The 24,214-nt window shown below is 43.5% G+C and overlaps 1 protein-coding gene across 1 annotated transcript in view; it reads left to right on the top strand.

Annotated features, from left to right (window-relative positions):
* FGFRL1 (fibroblast growth factor receptor like 1) overlaps positions 1–24,214 on the top strand; it is a 174,144-nt gene that overhangs the window by 137,460 nt on the left and 12,470 nt on the right. The window contains exon 4 of the mRNA XM_067297199.1: positions 23,498–23,578. Coding sequence (XP_067153300.1) covers positions 23,498–23,578 — 81 coding nt within the window. The remainder of the gene's footprint in view (positions 1–23,497; positions 23,579–24,214) is intronic.

Here is a 24,214-nt window from a genome sequence, read left to right as displayed (position 1 = left end):
AGCGGACGGTTTGGCCAGTTGCTTTGCTCCTGGAGCCGAGTGCCGGTGGAGCGGCTGAGCGAGGCCGAGCCGTGCCCTGGACCGGAGCCCGTGTCCCGGCCCCGGCCGCTCTCGGGCCAATGCTTTGATTCAGAGCCTGGAAGGAGAAAAGTTGATTCTGAATTATGAGTGGAGCGAATCGGTTGGATAAAACGCCAGCCCGCTCGGGTTTTAGCACACAACTTGCACTGCGTTTTTTCAATGATTATAAAACCCATTTCTCTCTCTTCTCCCCCGCTGGTGTATTTGTCAGTGTTTCTGGGTTTTGGTCTGGTCCAAAAGCAAAAATGCTGGGTGGTAATAAAAATCAAGCTTAATGTACCATATTATTGAGTCAAGCGACTTGTAAAAATTCTTGCTTTAGTCTTTTTTTTTTAGTTCACACACATAAGTCTCAGTACTTTTTACGGCAAGATTCGCTATTGCGACATGCTCTTATTATGACAACTTTTAATTTTAGAAATGTAGAAATCTCCTTGGAAAGTATTTTTAGGTTGTTTACCCAAGTATGCTAGCACTTTTTAATTTTTTTTTTTTAATTACTGCACACATAGTTTTGCTTAAATGTTGCTTTTATTTCATGGCATGGAGTGGTGGTTCTTTTTTTTTTGAGTGAACTCAGACATATTGAGCAGCTTGTTTGTCTGATGTATATGTACTTAAAGAGTTCAGAAAGGAGAACTTGGGCCCAGAACCGAGTACTTGTCAAGTGAATTTAGATTAGGCTAAAGCATGATTTAACTGTGACAGTTATTTGGGAGTAAATCCATGTAGACAGACCCTGAGGTTCATTCTTACTTGTCGGAGTTGCAGGCAAGCAGCAGAGACCGCGGTGAGTGCCGGCATTGAACCTGGCTCCCTGCGAAGGGGGATGCTGTGCTCCATCCCGTTTCCGATCATCTCTCCCCTTCTGCTATTTTGGGGAAATCTGCTGCATCCTGGCCACTGAATAACAAATCAGAGCCACTGAATATCAAACTGGCGCAGATTACCTTGCCTACTTTTGGATCACTTATCACATCGGAAGTAACTTCCATCATTATTCCAAATTATCCTATTGCTCCATCTCTGTTTTTCCTTCCCTCAAATCTGGCAATCCACCAGGCTCAATGCCACACTTTAGAGGCCAGTTTAGGAAAATATCAACATGTCTGTGATTTTATGAGCACTCCACAGTGGAGAAATTGGATATATTTGTGTCCAAATAAGAATGACAGGGGCAGAAATGCATGGAAACATTTTAATCTAGTATGTTAATGGTACTTTTCCTGTCTCGGAAATGCCAGTTCTCTACTCAGGCAAAAGAAATAAAATGCAAAAAAGTTATGAATGATGTCTAATTGAAAAGCCATCCCTGGTTTTAGATTTTAGAGCAGAAATTAGCCATGACAGCTGCTCCTGGAAGGTATTTGTCAATGCTATTATGCAGGATTCTGAAAATGCCATTTTTCCTGGTAGACTGTTATCAGGAACAATTATGTGTTTTGCCTAAAGACTATTACTTCCATTGTTTTTGAACTTTACACCAGACGTACTCTATCACAAAAATAATCACTTGTCTCGCGACAAAATAAACCATTCCATTTCTTTCTTTTTTTCAAGGCACCTCATTATCAACTTTGGAAGGAAGTTGAATTTATAAAAAGATAAGTCATGTAAATAAGCTGGAAGAAATCTAATGAAAATCCTTTGTCTTCTTTGGCAAGCAGAGCTCCATTAAACCGTGATTCTCCTTTGAAGCTTCAATTACCTGACTTACCAGAGCCGGAGTAGAGGAGAAATGGCTAATATTTCTGAACAATGTGCATGTGCGTGTGTGTGTGTGTAAGGGGAAGTTATTACCTTTGGAAAAAGAAAAATATCTGAGCACGTTTACACATTGCAGTTTTATTGTTTTGGCCAGCTGCTTAGACTCTCAGGGTGAAATTTATCCCTGATGAGTCTCCACTGTAAGCAAGCGGAGGAGAAGGGCCAAGGTTTTTCTTGTATAACTCCAGTGAAATGACACCAGAGATGCATGGGACCTGTTCCCCTTCTCCTGTGCACTTGCGTGTGCTCACACTTACACCCAAACATGTGCACGCATGTTTGAGGCTCCATATACTGCTTTTATTTGATGCACGTCAGAAAGGTCGTGCATTGCTCCCGTGCTAGCGCTCCCTCCACTGCATTGCACAAGATAACTTTGTCCTTTTGGCTGCTGTTCTTTGCCACCATGTTTATATCAGCAAAATTGCTGCCCATTTAAAGCTGGATGTCCAATTCCTCTCTCTGTTCTTGGGGTGTGCCTCCACCACTGTCTTCAGTGTAATGGGGTGATGACAGACGTGATTAAACTAGATATCATGGGTAGCAGCATCTGTCTAGCCATGACTGCATGAAGGTCTGTGCGTCTTAACATAGTCCGTTAGGCTCGGTAAATCGGAATAACTCAGGAATCCAGAATATTTGAGTAAAGTCATCCCCACAAAAATGTGTTGCTGCAGCTGAATTTCTGATGCCAAGAGCGCTACTTTAACTTGCTTCCTCTAGACTCAACCAAACCAGGAGTTACAAGATACCAAGACCATCTACCTTCTCCCAGATGACACAGGGCCACAAACTTTTTTATTTTACAGTCAGGCTTTCAGCTAAAGTGCAAGTGAGCGATATACATGAATCTTGCCATGGATCTCTTGCAAAAGATTTTAATCCTTCTACATCCCCCCGCCCCCCATTATTCTGTATTGTATAAATAAGCTTAAAAAACAAGAGCTAAAAACATGGATTTTCTGTTCTTCATTGGAATGTTACTGTGGTGTAACTGAGAGTAGCATTTGACCTGCTCTATCCCTTTTTGTGGAGTTCAGACCCTAATTCCAGGCCAGATTCTAATCTGTGCCTCTCGCTCATATTTCACTGAAGCTCTCAAAAAATACACATGCTGCGGACTGAAGTGCAGTGTTACAGGCAGTGAATGACTATTATCTGGCCCTGAAGGGTCTTCTGGCAAAAAAAACCCCCAAAACATACGATAGTGATCAAATTGCTAAAGTGAACAACTGATGGGTGTTTTAAGTCTTTAATTTGTTTTCCTTTGCCTGGAAAAGCAGACCACGTTTGTCTCTAAAGCAAAAGGCAGTTACTGATAGTGCTACTTAAGCGAGCAAAATAAAATGCTTGCAATGACAGTTATCAAAGGTTAGGGCTCCGGAGATAAAAAGCTTTTGTGTGCATGTGCGCTCCAGCCCAGCCTTTCTATGGGCCCGCGTAAAGTGCACAACAATGTGCTTCCCTTCTGAACTTTTTTGGGATGTGGTATGGAAAGACTGTAGCAGTCTTCATGAAGTCAAATCCCAGCTGGGTATTGGTTTCAAAGGGAACGATGAGTAGCCAGTATGTTAAATATTTTAATTCGGTAAAGCCTCCTGTTCTCCTTGATGTTTGCTAAAGTTACGTTCAGCAGCTGTAGAGGAGAATGTGCCTAAGAAGCTGAAGGAGACTCCCGTGTCCTTTCTCCTCTCGCCTAAGCGATCAATGGGAGGACCGCGTAGGCAGGCAGGAGCCCTCCGCACCTCGGCCCGCCGGGCTGGGAGCCGAGCAGCCAGAGGCTTCGGGGGAAGCAGAGCTGCGAGCAGCTGGACCAGGTGCCGCTGGTGGTCCGAAATGCCACTTGGCCGGCTATTAGCATAGCGAAGGCTTTCGAGGGCCGCCGCGCTGTTTGCAGAGCAATCCGGGCGCTTTTCTCCTGCCGCGCGCTGCATGCTTGCGCTAATAGACGCTTGCGCGGGAGAGTGCTGCGGCGCACATCGCGCGGGCGAGAAAAATTGCAAGGGCAGTGAGGTCCTTGGGCGCGCTGAAGGCGGACGGTCACAGACATTTACTGTTTGCTCTGTGCAATCTGCCAGCTGGGTCTGGCTTGTCCCCTTTTTAGGTAGATTTGAATTTTCCCGGACTCCAGGTTTATGTGGATATGAGCAGAACTCTGTGAAAGATAATAAACTAGTAATAGTGGAGGACAGGGGACCTTGGGGAAGGGGTTGTCTTGCGCTTCACGTTGCCTATACTGGCTATGGTATCAGAGCTGTCTGCAGACAGTTTCTGGAGAAAGGGACTGCTTTTGCAGTCAGCCAGTGCAAGAGTCTTTCCTCCAGAGCAGCTGTACGTGCTTTTAGTTTCTTCTGCTTTCTTCTGCTGTTTTTTGGCTTCAGTGGAACTACTCTAATCTTACCTTGCTTAAAACGTGGAGCAGAGTCCTTAGATCTGCTAGATTATCCCTGCCACTTTAAGAGGAGCCCATGGGGCTCCTCGATATGTAGCTGGTTTCCCACCAGTGTCCCTCATTGAAGGCCACGTTGAAGATGCAATTGCACACCATGCAGAAAGCAACTCCGAGTAGCTCTCCCTCGGTGCCAAGGGGCAGAGCGGGGTGCGGGTCCCAGGTCAGGCAGTGACACGTCTCTCCAAGCACCCCAGCTGTCCTGCTGCAATATGTGGCTGGACTGGAGGGAAGGAGGGAGGTACCTGCGTCTCACGTTGAATGTGTAACACTTAAGACATAAGAAAAATAAATGTCTTTTCTGCCATGCTGTTAGCAAGCCTGGTTTTGCTTCTGGATTGGTTCTCAACTGTGACGTTATGCTACTATGTCCACTTTTATGATCTACAAGTTTTGAGTCATTTAGATCATTTTCCAAGAGCATCTTCTTTGCTTTTCACAGGGCAAAGCTCAAACGTGTTATTATGCACCACACTGCGGCTGGTTAAATTGCTTTCCTCTTAACCATTTTTTTCGATGTTGAGTATTTGATTGGCTTGTTTCTCCTTACTGTGATTGATTGCCAGTTATGTTCTCCTTGCTCAGAAGCAGTAATGTATGACATAAAAGCCAGTTCTCCCCTCCCGCCCAAGCTGCACTTGTCAACTGCGTTCACTCGTAGCTGCTGCCATTTTAGTAACCAGTTCCTGCTCTCAGCTCTTGAAGATGCATGATTAAAAAAAAAAAAAACACAACAGCCAAGACCCACAGTGACATACAACGATTTTCCTGGAAAAAGCAACCCTTGGAATTATCCTTCGCCTTAGGGAATGGCTACGGTGGAAAATCTGACATTGGTTATCCAGTCACCATTTTGTGTACTGCACCCTTTCCTAGTAGTGCATGGGCATTCACTTGCGCCCTGCCTGGTTTGATGGATGATGTTAGAAGCTCGTCCTTTGGTTAGATGACACCAACCACAAACCAGTGTCTGTTTGTCTACTCTATGCAGAGAAGCAAAAATATATTTTGAAATAATAGTTTAAAGCCAAAGTTGCAATAACTGTGTTCCTTAAAAATAAGATCTTGCTGGTATAAATTGCCAGTGAAGCCACTGACTATGTATACAGATCAAGGCTTAGCATGAGGGCTATTACTTTTTGAGCTCAAAAATAAAGCAAGAAGGTGTTGATCAAATCAGTTATCAAAGTACTCACACAAATAACCTACATAACATATGTTGTCCTCAGGCAGTGCGTTGCTAAACAGATGGTTTTGCATCTTTCACTGGCTCTCTGTGCATTGCTGCTAACTACTGCTGCCTCACTGCCAGTAATACCCGTGCAGTTGAGGTGTGATTCAGATTTGGTTTCAGGCAGAAGCTTTGAAGGGTGAAGGCGGTAATTTTATCCAGGCTTTTTTCCTGTGTAATTTGCATTGTTCCTTTTACTGGGACCTTCTACAGCTTATGCTTTCCATTGCGTCTTTTCTTTTTGTGGCATTGCTTCAGTCCTGTCCATGTAATCCCATATTATATGATGGAAAACACTCCATCCTTTTAGGGAGATGCCATTAGAGAACCGTTTCAGGTTATTGGGTCTTTCAATGTCTTTCGCATCTATCCCTGAAACATTAACATCCTTCATCCATTGCACTTTGAAGCCCACAAAATGTTTTAATTGGCTTTAGGGCGCTTTGATCAGGCCTGTGATAGTTGTATAAGGTTGCTGTTGTGCTGTATAGGTTGTTACAAGGAGCTTGTATTTGGCCTTTCCTCTAAAAGGATCCCAAAGTTGTGATTCTTAGTTATTATTTCCTGCTTGTCCGGGGGGCCTGTGGTGCAACTGGTTGTAGACAGTCAAGTAACCCCCGCTCAAAGAATATATAATCTTAATACTGGCAGATAAGGCAGAATTAGTATTGCCATGGGCAGAGAGCTGAGGCAGAAGGAGGATTAGATGACTTGCTTATTTTGACGCAGAGCTGAGGAATGATCAGCTCCCCTTTGCCTTAGCCCTGTTGTTCTTCTTGAACCCACCAGCAACCCCCGAGTCAGGCCGGTGGGGTCAGGGGATGCATTTTAAAGCAGAGGTTGGCCTTTCATATAGGAACCGATTTGCCCATCGCTGTGGAGCCACCGCAGAGGAAGTGTTTAGCAGCACAAGCCCCACATTGTGTATGAGATTAGGGCAGGAAATACGGGATTGCAAGTTGAAACTGCACGGTGAATTGAAGTGAGTTATACACGCTGACTAAAACAACACGCCTGTCTAGCTGCGCCTACGCTTGTACCGGAGAGACTCACAATTCGGTTGTATTTATCCTCATGTTACTCCTGGTTGGCGGGAACCTGTTGCTCCCTGTCTCAGAGACGAGGTCCTGGGCCACCGGCAGGGAGAGGTCACCTCCTCCACGCCAGCAGAGAGCCAGGAGTCTGGCTGTACCGTGCCATCTGCACCACTTTTCCTCCTTAAGGGCAAGGAGAGGGAAAGGGCTTTGATGGCTTGGAGCCAATGGCTCCATGGAAGTCTCTTCTGAGAGACATCTCCAGCGCAATAGTCGCCGTAATCATATGGCGTATGCAGCTCGGGGAGATATGTGTGCTTCCTGGCTTTACTGTTTCCAAATCAGATTTTTAACTTTTTTTTAATTTTAAATCAGTAGCTAAAGAATGCTTTTACACTTTTTTTGCTTTTCCTATTTTAAAAAAAGGCTAATGGAAAGAAATGATCTGCTCTCAGAAATTTTTTTTTCTTTTGATAAGATTAGCCTATTGTTTATAAAGCAGCAAACTGTTCATGGTTTTTTTCCATCGAACAGGTGAAAACACAAGTATTGTAATGAATAATGGGTAATTAACCCTTCTGGATTGGAGACGATAATGTATAAGACCCACTGCATTACTTTCCCTGTGGAATAATGTATCTGTGGTATTAGTCCAAGCCAAACACCCAAGTTTTACAATCAGTTGTATTATTGTTGTAGTTGTAGCATTTTTATTGCCAGAACAGAAGGCTTCTGAAATTAAAGTGGTATTCAATCAGCTTTAAACTATGCTGGCCACCAATGGACTGCCCGCGTTATAGAAGGGAGAGAGCTGCCTTCTGCTCTGCTTTACCCAGAATTAGTGCCGGCCCTCAGTCTCTGGGAGGTTTCCAACGCAGTCTTCATTTGGGATATCTGGTCACTCAAGTAACATGTAGCTTAGAAATAGAATAGGAGCAATTTTCTGCTTCATTTAAAACAGAATCCTAAATTCTGCCAACTTCAGCCTGTCAATGCAATAGGAAGTTTTCAGCATGGAGCTTTTGACTGAACGTAGGATATGGCTGTGTCATGGTGGGAAGCCTGTTTTGTGTCTCTGGCATGCTGGTTGCCTTAGTTCTCACTTGCAAAGGGGCAAGACGTTAACGCTGCCTTCTTGACAGCTTCTCCGGAGAGCAGTTCTGGCTGCGGGTCGGGCTGCTGACCTTGGCCGGGCTGTCCTCGGGGATCAATGACTTCACTGCACGCTGGGCCGGGACAAATGTGGGCAAGTACGAATGGTGGCAATGAAAATCTCTGCACTGGGCATGTGGCTGGACAGACTGGGTTGTGCTCTGTGCAGGAGGGCCAGGTTTCTCTATGCGTAAGAAGGTCTTGCAGAAGAGACATCTTCCATGACTTATGGATATCATCCATGACTCCCGATGACTTATGGTCACGCAAGCTGGAAGTCAAATTAAAGATGATTCATGTGGAGGCTGATATCATTTTCAAACGGTGTAATTTTTGAGTACTTTAAGAGTAAAGACGGAACGGTTAAACTTTGCTGCGCTTGTGTTCCTCACGTCCCTGCTGTGTTATCTCGAAGGGGACTTGCTAAATCATCCTGGCTTGCCTCCCCCTACATGGGACTCCAAGGGAGCACGCTTGTGCTGTCACTAATACCAGTTTCAGGATTGAAGGCATATGACTAGCAGGGTCTCTGTCTCTAGAAAGTGCATCAGCCAGCAGATCTGAGTCCAGGAGCTTGCTGTAAAAACAGTGACTAATCTCTACCCAGATGTGGTTGGTTTGGAAGTACACAGGGATATGCAATCAGGCTTCCTTGCAGCAGGCTGGTGATTATTCAGTGAGATATGGGGCCAGTTTGTTACCAGTCATAGTGGTATTGGGGAAAATCTTGATTTCCTTAAGCACTCAGAGATTGGGTGACTTCAGTCTCTTACCGAAGCTGAGCCACAGATGTGATCCCCAAACCCTTGTTCCTGTTAGGCTGTGAGGAGTTTGTCTTTCTTTCTGAACAGGAATGGATCTGCTGTAGTGTCTTCTTCAGAGTTTCATAGTTATAAGACTTCCTACATACTATTGTTTTGCACAAGGATTTTCTGCCTTTTCCCCTCTGGTGGTCTCCTAGCATTTCCAGCAGAAATACAGACGAACCCGTATCACAAGCATTGCAGAAGTATTGCTAGTGCCATCTGGCTTGTCCTTCTCAGTCACCTTCAGAAGCAGTCAGGGATCTGCAAGCCAGAGGCTGAAAACCTACGCCCCGGCACCTCCAGCGTCACAAGGTTCATTAGCAGGGCTTGCTTCTTCCCTTGGAAAATAAGGCTTTATTCAAAACATTCCTTTCCTTGGTCCCTTCTTCTTGCTTGGAGTAGGTCTCCTTTGGAGCAAGCCCTCTCCAGCGTTCCTCCCATCCCACTGCCATTACAGTGCCTTTATTCGTGGTCGAACTGCTGAAGCATTTCCTCCTCCCACAGCGTTCATGTGTCCCAGCGCCGGGTTTACCCCAGGCTTCCCATTGCGTAGGCCTCTGTACTGCTGCCAGACGATACATGCAGTATAGGCTGTGGGTGATTCTCTCAGCTTCTGGAATGAATTATTTTATTGCTGCCAGCTTGTCAGAGAAATCAGCCTGAAAGCTGAGCCAGAGAACGGTCCTGGGAGGAACCAATTCAAAGTGGAAGCAAGTCACCATCAAGCAAAATAAATAGGGGAATGCATCAGCTGGATAATATGAGTGCTGTTTTGTAAGGGGGTTTCAAAAGAACCAATTAGACCTCAATAGGGAACCAGGTCTTATATTTAAAGCTCATAAATATACCAATCATGACATTCTAATTAAGCACTGTTGTTTCCCAGGTTTTGTTTTTTAAGGGTATAGTTTTCTGTTTAACTGCCATTCTTGTAAAGATTTGGCATGGGCTGGGACATTTTTCTCTTCTTGGTTACCTCGCAAGGAATTTGCATTCCCGCGCTGTGACTGCGCTTTGGTGTGCGTGCTGCCACTGAAAAGACTGCGAGTCATAAATAAAAGAACAATATGACCACAAGCACCCCCTGCAGAGGAAGAAGAAAGTCATGAGTAAAATAATATGCCAGAGAAAATCGTAGACCAGATAATTTATCCGCCCCTAATTATTTCTGAGCCACAATGAAGTATTTCAAATAGTAAGAAAACAACTCTTTCATTTTTTTTTCTTTTAGTTATTTCAAACCATTGGCCTATTACAATTTGATTCAAATTTAGTTGGCTGTTTATCAAGGAAAAAAACACTGAAGGTCACTTGTAAGTGCTACAAAATCAACTGCATATAAGTTTCTGAAGCAGAAAGGACTGTTTTTTTCATGCATTTCTGACACTTTCAGCCATTCAGACTCCAACATCTTGAAAGAAAACACATCTCAGGTGTCACATTAATCTGGTTGGTATGAGATTATGCCTTGCAAATTGCTGATTTTGGATATGGATGCCTGGCCCATTTAAACGACTTCAGCGTAAATAGTAATAATAGACTACAGTGGTGCAGCCTTTCAGAAGACGAGACAAAGAGCTATGCTTGTTAAAACAAAAAGATACCCCAGAAGCAGGAAATTTAATATTATTAATGAAAACAGAAGGAATTATTAGGAATGTTTTCACATGCTCGAGCTCCTCATTCAGAATATATTACCGTGGGGGCTTTACCAAGGGATCTTGCTGAATCTTCTTTTTCCTGGACGTATCTGTAGCACTGTGAACATTCTTTTACTATAATCTATGATGTATTTGTAACATTTGCATGTAATCTGTCAGGCAGAGCCTGTGCTATAGAGCGTGGGAGTTTCAGGCCCATGGGATTTGTGAGGCTGCAGATGCAGAAGTTGAAGTCAGTCAGATTTGTGGCATGGACAGGGGTTTCCCCGGTGTTAGAAGAAGTGAAGAATAAGCCCTAAGTAAATTACAATCTGACTTTACACAGCTTATTCTCGTAAGATTTCCATTTTTCAAGGTTTGGATGCGTTTTGGCATCAGAGTGCTCCTTTTAAACTGATCCTTCGCAATCTTTCAAGGTTCACCCACAAGTCATAATTACCCTAGAGAGTAACAGCACATGGATGCAATGAAATGCATTGGTAAAAGTGCTAGTTTTTTCATTGATGGGGCTTTAACTGCTTGTTATCTCTGAACATGATTTAAAGGGATGTAATTGTACCATCTCAGCTTTACACGTTCATAACTCCTTCCATCAAAAAAAAAAATCTCAAAGCATTTTACACACAGTTGTAACCGGATAATATGTCCTGTTGTCTGTGTGGCATCTCCAACATCAGTTATCATCATTCTAAACCATATGCCAGGGTCTAGAGTATTCCCTGAAGTATTTTACATAGGAGGAATACGTGTAAATAGAGTATCTGGCAATCTATGAATGGCTCACAGGATTTTAATCAACTGTACAGTTTTAAAATTGGCATTTAAATCCCTCTCACATCTGTTGTTTAAAATAGCCAACAGCATGCGGGATACATTCAGTATGTAATGTTCATATGATTGTATTAGTAACAGTATACATTATCATAGTAAAAACCAGGTGTGTAACTGTAGTGCTCATCAGAGTCATTATTTAATAGTGAAAAAATATTCCTGCCGCCACACATGCAGGCAATATTGAGATATATTCTTTGTATTTTGAGTAGATAGCCTAAAAGCTCCCATTTACCCCTTGATGCACACTGTGGCCACCCTTCCACGCCTCTCCAAGATCAGTCCGTACAGGGTAACTCCCATGGAAAGGTAATAAACTGCACCTGCTTTAGCATCTAAATTTCAAAGAAAGTGAAATGCCTCTAGGAAGAAAGTTGTTGTTGTTTATGAATCATCTAGGATTCAGTGACACAGGCGTTAGCAATGCCGCGGGTGCTAGCAAACTCTGGGTCATTGACAAATGCTGAGTTCGGACTGCGACTCTAGTCTGTCTTCTCCATGCATTCGCATTCGTGTCTTTGTTCCCTGTCTGCATGACAGTGTCGCTAATGCGGATTCTCTGCTCCTCTTTCTTCGCCGCAGTGAAGCCCTTAACAGTGGTCCAAGGTGAGCAGGATGCAAACCGGGCTCCTTGCGTCCCAGACCATAGAGAGTTCTGACCGCTGGAGAGAGCTGCACGCTCATCTCCAACCAATGAGCCCTTTCAAGGCGACACACTCGGCAGCTGAGCACCCACGAGCCTCTCAATCCCATCTAAGAAATGTTGGATCTCACGTATTTTGTGAGGTTGCTCCTGTCTCTGGTGCTTTCTGCTGTTCTGGTCCTACTCTGGTTGTTGTTGTTCTCCTACAGTGAAGGTCATGTGCGAAGACAGGGATTTTTTTAAAAAACAAAACAAAACAAGGGAATTTAATTCCATCCCACAGGCATGACTGAACTACGCTAGTCGTTGTTTTGAAGTATGTTTTAGAAATTTGTAATGACAGCGTTGGGAATATATAGTTAATTGTGGAGCAACCATTTTTACAATTTGTGTTTTACCCCACATGGAAAGCTATAATTTACTCCATGTAATTAGGTTAGGTTTAATTTTGGCAAGACAGAGACCCGTATTATCCGGTGTAATATACTGTAATCCTCACGTTAGGTAGGGTGCCAAGTACTCCGTTTGTTTTGGGAGCCAACAAAATTGCCACTTGTCCAGAGTTGTTCTTGGACAGAATTGTGAAAGTGGTAACATTTCACTACTTAAAACAGTTTATTATTAGTCTGACAATGACTCAGAGATATCTGTAGTGTTCACTGAACATTATATACAAGGTCCATGGCATTTCACTAATAAAATGATGTCTTTGACATCATACAGGCGGGAATGTTGAATGACTGTCTGTTTGGTGTCATCAGACACTGAGGCTTCTTTGTGTTTTTCAGGACTGGACCCCCAAAACACCAATTCCTTTAACTTTAGCTTCTTGTCATGCTATATAGTATAGTGGTCAAAAAGACTGTGAAAAGCAGAGGTTACTTCACTGCCATATTACTAGTACATGACTGCATATCACTTTGTTAATGAAAGAAAAATCTAAGCTAAAAAACATATATAAACTAAAATTTGTATTTCCTCTCTACCCTTTCAAATGCCTTTTTTGTGCCTTCTATTTTAGTGGTTTACCTGTCCTTCAGAAAGACCATTTAGCAAAAGTTATTTGCATATATGGTCGTAGGTTGCTGATTTTGGGGGGGCTGGTGGTTACAAATGACATCATTTTTGAAATCCGTGTTTGTTAAAAACATGGGTTTGTTTTCTTAAATAGGAGTTCCATCTGGTTCTGAAATCTGAGAGGAAGAATTCTTTAGTAACATTTTTTACCTTACTGAATATTACTAAAATCTTAGATAGTTTGATTTTTATATGTTCTGTAAAACTCAGTTGAAAACTGTCACCTTCCATTGATTTCTTAGCATTTTTAACCACTTTTAGGTGCTGTTAATTCTTGAAATCAAAGATAAACATAATATTCTATTGGTGGATTTTGAAGAGGCATGAATTTTTCCCTCAAGCAAACGCACATGGGGTTCAACATTCCCATTTAAGTTGTTAAGCAGCAGTCCTCCCTGAGAGTTAGCTTCATCTGATAACTGGCATACTGCATAGGATGTTTAATTTTCTTCTGTAAGAATTTTTTTCCCTTTCCTTCCTACCAGAAGAAGACTATGAAATTTGTAAGTCCATAAAGAATGTTTGAATAATTTTCCTAGTGGTGTTGAAGAAACAGCTGGATCCACATTCCTGTCTGTAAAGTCCAGTATTGCAATTCCTAGTTCATCCTGATGGACTGGGTAATTCCACACTGAGGAATTAACTCACAGTGTTTGGAAGGCTCAGGATTGTACAATTGATTATTTTTGTTTGATTTTAAATGCCATCCAAAAATTATTTTTTTCCTAAGTCACTGATATATATGACCCCTCTCTCCTTCAGGTCCTCCTGGAAATTTCTTTGTGCTGGCTATTTTGACCAGGTGAAAGTTCAGGGTGGTTGAACACGTTTCATTGATGTTCCTACACATCTTGGTGAAGGAAATAATAAACATTAATCAGTGCTACTAGGAAGGGGAGTGGTAGAGATATAACTTTATGTGGGAAACAGCAGCTGTGTAGTGGTTAAAATAGAAGGCTGAGAGCCAGGTCTTATCAGTTTTATCCTCGGCTCTGCCGTAATCTTTTTCTTATCATTAACCTTGCGTTAGTCCTTCCAGTGACATTCCTCCCTCCCCCAACCCTAGCAATTTAGAGTTGTTGAAAATGGAATTTTGGCCCATGTTCTTGGGTGGAGCGTTCATACCACCTCGCTTTTGGCACCCACTGTCTGCAGCTGAGGTCCCTTCCATCATCCCTTTACGGTCAGAGAAGGGAGGTACATGTCAACCTGACCTTCTTTTCAGTCTCACTCCTAACTTGGGCACTAGAGTTAGGTTTCTTAAGTTGGGACTATCTCAACTTTATTTGTCGGATGACAGTAACAATCCCATGAGACTTCATAACATTTATAAACTTGCTATCAATATTTAATGATTTATTATTATAAATAATAAATGCAATAAAATTATAAATTCAGATATGCGGCTGATTTCTTGTTATAAAGTCACTTCTCAACTCCATAAAAGGATGAGAGGCCCCTCATTCCCCAAGCAGACAAAACTGTGTGGACAATATGAAATGTGATTCCTGAGGAACCTCAATAAATGTGGCATCTGCTCCATGCCTGCGCTATCCAAGCAATGAAGTCTTTAGACAGAGACTGCCTTTTGTGCTGTGCATGAACAATGTCTAACATAGTGGGAACTTGTCTTTAAGAATCCTCAATACTATCATGATTCAAATAATGATTAAAAAATACTGGGAAATACTCTCATTTTGATAGAAGGCTGGGACAGCTGATCAGTAATGGCTGTCTTTTGGTGCCACCATTTCATGTGCAGACAATGCTGGTAAGAAGGCAGAAGCCTACCCACTGGTCTTATTCGCTGTTTTCTTGTCCCTTTCATCTGCTTCAGTAGTGGATCAAGAATATAGCCGCAGACTGGTGCCTGTGGTGCAGAGCTCTCGGGACTGCTGTCTGTGTGGGATGCAGCATGCTGATAAAAAAAGTAACCTCAACAGCAACAACAAAGAAAGAAGAATTGTTTTCTTGCCCCCTGTGGAATGGAGACCTGAAGGCAGGCGGGAGGTCCTGGTGTCTGGAGAAGTCAGCACGGCTTGGGGAAGGAGGAAAGCCTGTGATTGCCTTTGTAATATAATTGTTATAATGGTAGCTCAGGGAATTGCAGTGGTTCAGTGATTAGTTGCAGTCATTTCTCCTTGTGGTTCTTCGTGTGGTTACAGCAGGAGATGGTGCATCCCTACATGCTGATGTTCTGTGACTGAGAACGTATCTCGGATGATTTTGTGAGCTCTGTGGGTAGCTGTGGAGCACTTCTCTCAACAACGGAAGTACCACAGAGAGCAAGAAAAGACCCAAAATTTCAGGAAGGCTTCTCCTCCCAGCATTACGGAATGTTATTGGTGAAGGGGGGGAGAAAAAGTTGTGAAGTAGGCACAGATCCAAACCAGATAGATAGAGAGGAGTCATAGGGGAGAAGGAAGAGGAGAAATGAGCATGGTATAACCAGGTCACACCCAGGTCTCATCCAGGTTCTTATCCTCAGAAGAGATCAAAAATTCCTCTCTGTAGATATGGACTAAATGGAAGGATTTTTTGGACTTCTTTTTCATCAGCATCGTTTTCTGTTGGACTTTTTCATTCTTACTGATCATACAGTTAGGCCCTACTCATAATAACGGTGGAGGAGTCACTACAGCTCTCTTTGAGAACTGGATGAGCCAACTTTGGCAAATTGATTTGTAAAATCCCTAGTTCAGACATAGGTAGACCATTATCCTTTTAAAATGTTCCAAAGACTGAGGGAATACAACTTCTCCTACTTCTTCCTGTTCCATAGTTTAGTAGACTCCTCTCTTGGGGTGCTTTCAGATATGCTCAATTTAAATATTCTTCAATTCCATCTCAATATTTTTGTCTTAATCTCTTTATATGCCTAAAATAGTGCACTCTTCTGATGTTCCATCTCTCCACTTTATACATTTACTTCTCTAAGGAAATATGTAATCCCTGTCCAAACCAAAGTTTTTTAATCAAGCCCAAACAATGAACCACAACATTTTTTAGTGGTCTGCAAAAGAGTAAAGACCAGGGATATGTCTACATTGCACTCCCAAGCTAGATTGCTACCAGTCCATAAAGTAAGCTGGCTCTGGGATGTCTGTGCTACACCATATTCCTTCCTTCTTTCATTCTGTGGATGGGAGCTGAAATCTTCTCTCGTTATAAAGTGCTCGCTGCCTGATATATGTTCACCTGTGCATTGAAATGTGGAATGCAGCAGTAACCACCAGTTAAGAGCTTTGTCATCTAAATGGAATGGGATGGGCCTGTACCTCATTATCCTTCCTTAAAAATGTGAGTTACTGATCTAGCTAGGGACAAAAGACAGGTGTCCTCACTCCCCAACCAGGACTCAGCTCCGTAGCCTGCAGTGCCAGGGAACAGGTGGGCTGCAAAGTTTTCTTTCGAGAAATATCTTGCTTACAGAGAAACTCCCAGTGCTGCAGCTGAAGTGAAATCCATAGAAATTTTTTACATGGAAATTCTCATGAAAATGGCCAGCGCTGAAAACACCAAAAGAGCCACTAACACAAACCATTTTTTTTTATTGTCAGGAAATTCTAGTATCAATAGCTCTGGTTATTTTTGGCACAACTAGAGCCAAAGTCAGTAGGCAGTAAAGTCTTCAGTGCCCATTACAGAGGCAAATTCTTTGCCAGTAACCTTTTAGTTTGTTTCTTTAAGAAAAGCACAGAGTATTCCTTGGCTATGTGCTCCTCTGAGTGGGTTTCTTCTTTTTCATCTTGAGGGGTTTTGTTTGGCTGGGACCAAGGAAAGGGGTTTTCTCCAGGAGATTTTTTTTTTCTTCCCTTCAAATATTTCTAATCCTTTTGCTTTCACTGGGCCCTTCCAAATAAATTCTAAACACATTTCCTGCCTTTTCGTAACATCAGCACTGTTAATACAGTAGACGGCACTGTTAATACAGTGGGCAGGTTAAGAATAGCAGGCACCAGATGAAGGGTTGATGGAGGAACTATGAAAAACATTCAAAATGACATCTAAAATTTAAACCAGGTTTGTATTAATGGGCTGAATTCATTGGAGTTTCGTCCTGTGTATCTGCCTCTGACAGAAAGGAGGGTTCAGATAAAAAGCTTGCTAAATTAGAGCTCAGTGATGGGAGACAATTCAGAATTAGTCAAGATCCAGACTTTGCATTTTAATCTTTTTCTTGATTTCAAACCAGCCTTGGCTTAGATCCCTTGATACAGGGATCGCCAGTCCCAAGAGTCCTAAGCCATTTAACTAGGACCCCTGAAAAATGATGGAACAGGCAGAAAAATCACAAGGTGCTCATAAATGAGTTTTGTTCCTCTTTCTCCAAGCCTTTAGAGCATACTTGTATAGAGTTCTTCTTTACAATCACAAATCTTAGGAATTGTTATTCAATAACAAAAAATTAAAATTCTCAAATAGTCACATGTCAGGAGGAAGGTCCTTCAGAAAACCTCCAAATATCACAAGACAAACAACAAATCATGGCAGCTGGTGGTGGTAGCTTACAGATGAAAATCATGCATTAGCTAATAGGTAGGGATGCATTTCCCTGACCGCTGGGGGTTAATATCAGCTGAAATTCTGAGTGAAACCTAGAGCATTAATCCATATTAAGGAGATCTGGGAAAAGCAAGTGGCTTAATCCCTGCAAACCAAGTAATAAAGTTGTGACTGCCTGCCTATATATACCATGGACCTTTCCTCAGGTCGTCAGGTGTATCAGTCAAGCTAGCAGAAGATGCCCATCTGGACTGGTCTCGTTTCCTTGTGTTCCCCTTCAGATCCTAGGAGGATTCTGTGAGGATCCTGAATTTCTCTGAGATAAACTGTAGGGACCTATTTTTTCAGATCATACTTTTCCATGTGTTGCTGTTCACCTTGTGTACTGCAGCATCAGGACTATCGAAAAGTAAGTCCAAATAGCTATTGGTCCAAGCTTATGGCGGTTTCCCACCCGTCGGTTTTACTGGTTAGGCTCAGGAGAGCAGATTCTAATTTAACTCCTAGCAAGGCCCAAGACCCACGTGCCATGAGCAACTCCTGGGTTGTTGCTCACTGGATCTCTGCGGCAGCACGGGACACTGGGGTGCAAATATGATGTGCAAGCAAGATGCATCTGGGCAAATATGGGAGTTGGATCTTCACTCTGGAGTTCAGAGAGATCTCCTTCATTCATCCATGGGAGAAGGCCTCATTATACTTGTTCAAGCCTGACTGGATTACATCACTTTCCCCCTCATTTCACTCCCTCCCTGCTTGCCTCCCTCCTTTTATTTACACCCCTTGTTCAGCGGCGGCGTTGAGCGGGCGCTGCCTTAATGATGCATGCTGATCGCTTCATTCCCCATGGCCCCCCATGGCCTCCCCCGTTGCTTTGAAGTGTGCTCAGGTCTCCGGCTCCAGTTCAGAGGTCACTTTGTTTATTTATGCAAAGCTGGCTCATCTGTGAAATGGGGCTTTCAAGGCCTCCGACATCAAAGGCTCCAAAGCTGGCCCCATCAAGTCAGAGCAGGGACTGGCCTTGCATTATAACAAATTAAAGCAACTTTGTGAATCATAGAGAAACATTAGGGCTCCATTTTTGCTTCATAAATTGGGCCGTTGTTTTGACTCGGGAGTGGATGCTCAGAACCTACTGTTGGCCTGAAAACAAGTCGTGTCCATTCAGCTAAAATATGAAGTCTTCACAGAAAGTCTGCGGGTAAATAAAATTCGATCCCGGCTCAGTAACAGTCTGTGAATGTGTCCCATCAGTTTTTCTCAGAGCCAGACTGAATTTTCCATGAGTTTTAACTTTTAAGAGGGTATGGAACAATTCTGCTCTCATAATAAATAGTAACTATACCCTGCTTATATGGCACTCTTTGTCCCATAGGATCCCCAAAGCGCTTTGTCAATTGATGGAGTTACATGCAGAAATCCCTTTACTGCAGCCATCTAGCCTGCTCTGGGACAGCAAGGAGAGCAGCAAGATACACAGCAGGCAAGACGCGTAGAGCACGATGCTTTCCAGGATGTGAAAGGGCAATTTTGGCCATGACCTCAACATTGATAATTAAGAGCCTCGTACACTCAGATGTGTCAAGTCTCATGGAAAAAAAAAAACTGTGACTCCCACTTTCAGCCCCACCTCATGCTTCCCTGCAGAGCGCCAGCATCTCAGCTGCTTGCCAGACAGACATTTGGCATCTCAGACCTTGTACGGCCAGATGTGGTCTTTGGAGGGGCAGGGGTTACATGTGTTTGTCACTTGTCCCCAAGTGTATCACTTCTTGATGGGGGAGTCTTCCACTTCAGTTTTTTTGACAGATCAGCATGCTCTGTAGCACTGTGAAACCAAATTGTGCAGTGAGGGCACCTAAATCATGTACACAGTGGGTGTTTTTCTAGCCCTGGATACTCGTGACATAAAATTAGTCAGTGATTATTTTTCAAGGCAGGTTTTCCACTTCATCTTCCAACTGGCTGCTCTCCTAAGCCTGTGATACTGTCCAAGAAGTCCAGCACAGGATGACCTTCCAATAGAGGTCACAGAAAAGGGAGCTTGTAGGAAACTTCAGTGGCTCATCCTTCTTAGCACTGCCCCTTGCAGTAATCTCCTGGCAGCAAAGCTGGCAATGCTGCGTATCTAGTCCCCACTGCCCTTTGGCTGCAGGCTGATTTTTTTTGCCTGTACTTATCACTCTGACCTTCTTGCCTCTCTGGGAGGTGACAAGAGTATGAATGAGCAATCAGCTTATTAGGTCATTTTTGAATATAGCTAAGACTCATGTGACTTTTGCTGCTAACTCACCATTTTATACACTGGTCATACTTATCTGAATGTGGGTCATTTCTTTAGACCCGCTGTCTGTCTTATAAGAATACTGTGAAGCCAGACCATTTGTAGAGCATTGGGTTGAAATGCAAACAGCAGTCTCCTGATCTGGCAGTATTAACCATATGTTATAGATCTAGTTGCTTTTGCTCATTGATATAATTTAGAGCTTGCTTCAGACTTCAGGTTTGGGCTGAACCCCTCTGAACATACAGGAAATTTGGTTTTGCTTTCAGCGTCATAACTTGGATTCCTCTCTGTAAGTGAGCAAGCTGACCACAGAGTCTTGGTACAGAGAGATATCCACCCATAAACAAAGAACTGCTAGCACAGGGAACAGAACAAACTGCAAACCTGTTTCCCTGCCATAGGAAACCACCTGATGTTAAAATTTAAAAAAATAAGCAAGTTCTTCAAAACAGGGAGAGATGGATGCTTCCCATGTGGTCACGGTCCTACCTTTGGATGTGGCAGGTGGAAGTCCAAATCTTGGTGATACCTGGATCACCCTTAGGGTCTTCCATCCTGATGGGTATTCCTGAGATAGTCGTCTCCTGCTGGGCAGTTCCACTTTATATAATAATAAGCTCTCTATTGCCTCTGTAATACTACAGTTGAGCTTAGGACACTCACCCAAGGTGCAAGAGAGGAGGTTCAAATCCCTTCTCTGAATGCAGCAGAAGAGAGCCTTGACCCTGGGTCACACATCCCAGGTGAAAGCTTAATTGTTATATTACTGGCTATTCTGCTGGCTTACTCACACTTTTACACTTGACCGGAGATTCCTGGGTTTCAGGGAATCTCCCAAAATGAGCTTTGCTGAGTTTCATCCAGTTGCTGCATTTCATGAATCAGCTTTTTTTCATAGAGTTCCCAAATACAGATTAGTCCAGATACCATCACGGTCAACGTACAAGCTAGGAACCCAGGTCATTGCATATTGGAGTTGGAGCAGAGGCTGCCGTATCACCCGTTCACCCAGCATTCGGCTCTGGATTGGGGAAGGGGTAGTTTGTCTCTATGTGAGTTGTGTTTCTATGTCCATGAGATTTTTTTCCCCAGAGACTTCTGTATGTTTTGTCGATAAAGTTGCTACATTCACAACAAACATGAAACTGGTTCCAGTGGATCTAAAATAACCTGCATAAATACATGCAGTTATTTATTTAGAACTTGCTCCCCTGCCAAAATATTTATTCCATAGGCTCAGTACGGTGGCATTAGTTATGCTGATCTCTGCTTCAAAAATGGTTTTTTTCTGGGCTTGTTAGGTTACTCCACAGGTTTGGGATTTGGCAGGATAACAACCAAACAGGCATCTTCAAAGGGTCAAACAGATTCGGAGCAATTTTACTTACATCAAAAGCTTGGCAGCATGTCAAGAGGTGTTGGGAATGCCAGGCAGGCGCTGTGTGTAAGCAGGAGGGGCGCACATGGGCTGACATACTGTAACATGAGGCAGGAGGCAAGGGAGGATATACCGCTCTTTGTACATCAAGCTGAGTAGGATTAAGATATAATTGACAGAACATCGCCACTTAAACATCTTAGCCACTTCTAAAATATTCAGCAGCTTAACAATGGGCAGGAATCCTACATCTTTGACCACAGGCTTTCTTTTTTTTCTCTGTTGCCCAATGCTTTTTTCAATTGTGCTGAGGAATTTAGTAAGTCCTCTGTCAGAAAACAGCCAAGGTTTTGACTGTAGCACTACTGATACTTATGTGAAAACTTGCACAAATGCCAGAAGATAATCGATTCAGTATTTTGACCTAAGGGAGACAATTTGTCATGTGCAAGCCATCATCTGTAATGCGTATATTTGTATTCACTGCATTCAGTTTGCCAAGGATGTAAAGTTATATTTGCAAAACACAGCGCCTGGGTTACTCACCCGCGAGCCTCGGAGGAGCTGGTGTGACGATATGTTTGCACTCGTGGCACTGAGCGAGAGCCGATGTTTCCCGAGCGTGACTCCGCTTCACGCGGCTTCCCCGTGGGCCGTGGCCCCTGGGAAAGCCTCGGCGTTTCCAGTGATGGAGAAGGGTGAGAGGGAGGTGGGAAGGGGGGGGAGATGGCTCAAGCGAGCTGCTGAAGCAATGGCACGGCGTGCTACTGCCTTGAAAGTTTTCTTTTCCCTTCGAAGTGACAGCTGCACATACCTCCGGGGGGAACTTTGCTGAAGCAACCACGAGAGAGAAAAATCTGTTGGGGCGAGGGGGGACAAACCCATATGGCATTTCAGCCTCTCTGTTTAAGAGACAGCAGCAAACGAGAACAGCGCACGTGTCGGCGTAAAGTGCCCCAAGCTGAAAAACCAGTATGATTTTTCCAAAATAGCAGGAACTGGGAGGAGGATGGGGTTAAATACACATTCTTTTCTCACAAAGCCTGCACACAGGTTCCTCACCAAACACTGTGTGAGCACCATCCATCTTCAAAAACAACTGTAAAGAGCAGCTCTACTATTTGTACGTTATTTTTGGAGGGTGGGCATACGCAAGTATGGGCCGAGGTAAGCTTTTCCTCTCTGCTGCAGAGATTAAATCAAGGGATTTCCTCTCTTTTGCTCTTGAGATCTTTTTTGCATGGGTTTTAGGAATTGGGTGTATAGGGGGATTCATTCTTTGAGTCATGTATCTGGCCTTTTCTTGCGGGGTGTTTTACGCTATGGAAGAGGCACTTCATTATTGCAGTGGGCCATTTCCCTGCCTTCACCTGACCTATCTTGGAAAATCAAATTGCTCTTGCAAGACTGAAATAACAATTCAGAGCTTCGTCTCACAAGCTTCAGACACTTTAAAGCACTTTAGCAAGTAGCTGAGTAGCTCTTGATCAAGATCTTGATCTTTATCTCAAATCCAGCTATCTTATGAGGCTGCCTACCTCTGTCCGTAGTCCACAGAGGAAGCCATGGAAGAGCCATGCTCTTAGCTGGGCCACCACCCCAGCTGTCAGCCGTCCTTCACTTGGACCCCTCTCACGGTGTGCAATGCCTTGCTGTAAGAGGATGTTCTGAGATGAACTCTCAAGCAATAAATGTGGGGCTGTTACTGGGTGAGGAGAGTCTTCTCATCCTAGCCCTGGTGCTACAAAGACATGAGACTACTGGCACCACTGCTTCCCTAGCTGAGGAAGGAGGCTCGATGTGCTCCTCTGCTCCCTTGTCCCTTGTCGAGTCCCTGAAGATTGCCTTATCGCAATCGCAATTTGAGGTGGGGGCTGCTGGAGGGGCAGGGGTCTCACCTTTTAGTTGTTTCCGCTAGCAGTATGGGGCATATAGTGGAGACCTTGAGGCTGCTCAGTGATAGCAGTGATAGACATCTATAGTGACAAGGGACAAAGTGTGTCATTGGTACAGGTGAACAGATGTTCTTAGTTTAAAAAAAAAAAAAGCTTTTCTATTCAATATTGCTGTCTTTCTCCACCCATAGCTTTGCATTAAGTATCTCTTTGAGGGCTAATTTGACCCCAGTAAGCCTGTTTGCTTCCCTGATCTTGTATGGAAGCTGAAAGGTAAATTAGTTGCCCTAATTCTGCTGCTCGTTCTCTGTGTGACTGATCATGTAAGTCTTCCCCACCTCCCAGGTTTAATTAGCTGTAATTTTGATTTATACTGTTATTTGCATAGAAGGTACAACTGATCAGCTCCTCCTAGGGAACAGCAACCTGTAAACATAAACAAAGAGGCTTTTGTCAGCCATTAATGGAAACATTGATTAATCTCCCATTGCGTTGGTAGCCTGCCGAAAAGCTCATAAAGCAGCAAACTAAATTGTTCATTAAATGGGCCAAGCTGTAAGTGCCAGGATGTGGATGCCAAATATATGTTGAGTGCCTTTCAGCAGCACGATGCTTCCAAGACGTGATGCAAACTCCTGTCATCGTAGCACAGCACTGTAGGAGACCTTCCTAACATCTTCCCTTTCCTTTCCTTTGCAGATGATGCCAGCTCAGGAAAGGATAGCCAGGTACCTGAAGGCTCCAATGGAGAATATGAAGATCATTCTGGGAAGCAGTGGGGTAAGGGGCAGCATATGTTTTTTGGTTTTCCTCAGTTCCTGGTTCAGTGCTGTTCATCCAGCACATTTCTCTGTTGTTGAAGGAAAAGAAAAGGCAGAGCGGCAGGAGTGAGTTCTCACTACAGATGGTCAAATGATAAACAGAGCCTGAGCTGAATGTGGCGGTGTGAATGGATCCTGTCCAAGGGTCCTTCTGTGAAATGCAGCCGGTGATCGGCTCTGGGGCCCCCTGCCATATATCCCAGCATGGTTCTCCCTTGCATATGTTTGTCTGAGCAGTCCCTTTCCTTTGCCTGTGCAGCTATTACGGCTTTCATAGACTCTCTATAAAAGGCAGATTGACTTTTACAGCAATATTTCCAAAAGCCTTCAGTGCCAGCATAACACTGTTCCCACTGAGGGCAAATGGGAGGTCTGACTTCACTTCAGGAGAATTAGCATTAGGCCAAAACTGAGTATTTTTGAAACTTACTCTCTCTTTTAGACACCTGAGTGAACTTCTCTAAGCCCCAGGCTGTTCAAGCATAGGATTCTGATGCAGTTGCAGAGCTTCAGGGAACTGCTAAAATCTCACTTGGAACAGGTTCTGAGTCACTCACTGCAAGACTTGCAGATCCAAGTTTGGCCAAAGCACTCC

This window comes from Apteryx mantelli, chromosome 5, assembly GCF_036417845.1.
Source record: "Apteryx mantelli isolate bAptMan1 chromosome 5, bAptMan1.hap1, whole genome shotgun sequence".
NCBI classification, from domain to species: domain Eukaryota; kingdom Metazoa; phylum Chordata; class Aves; order Apterygiformes; family Apterygidae; genus Apteryx; species Apteryx mantelli.
The sequence above is the reverse complement of the archived record's forward strand: the minus strand, read 5'-3'. Positions and strand labels throughout refer to the sequence as shown.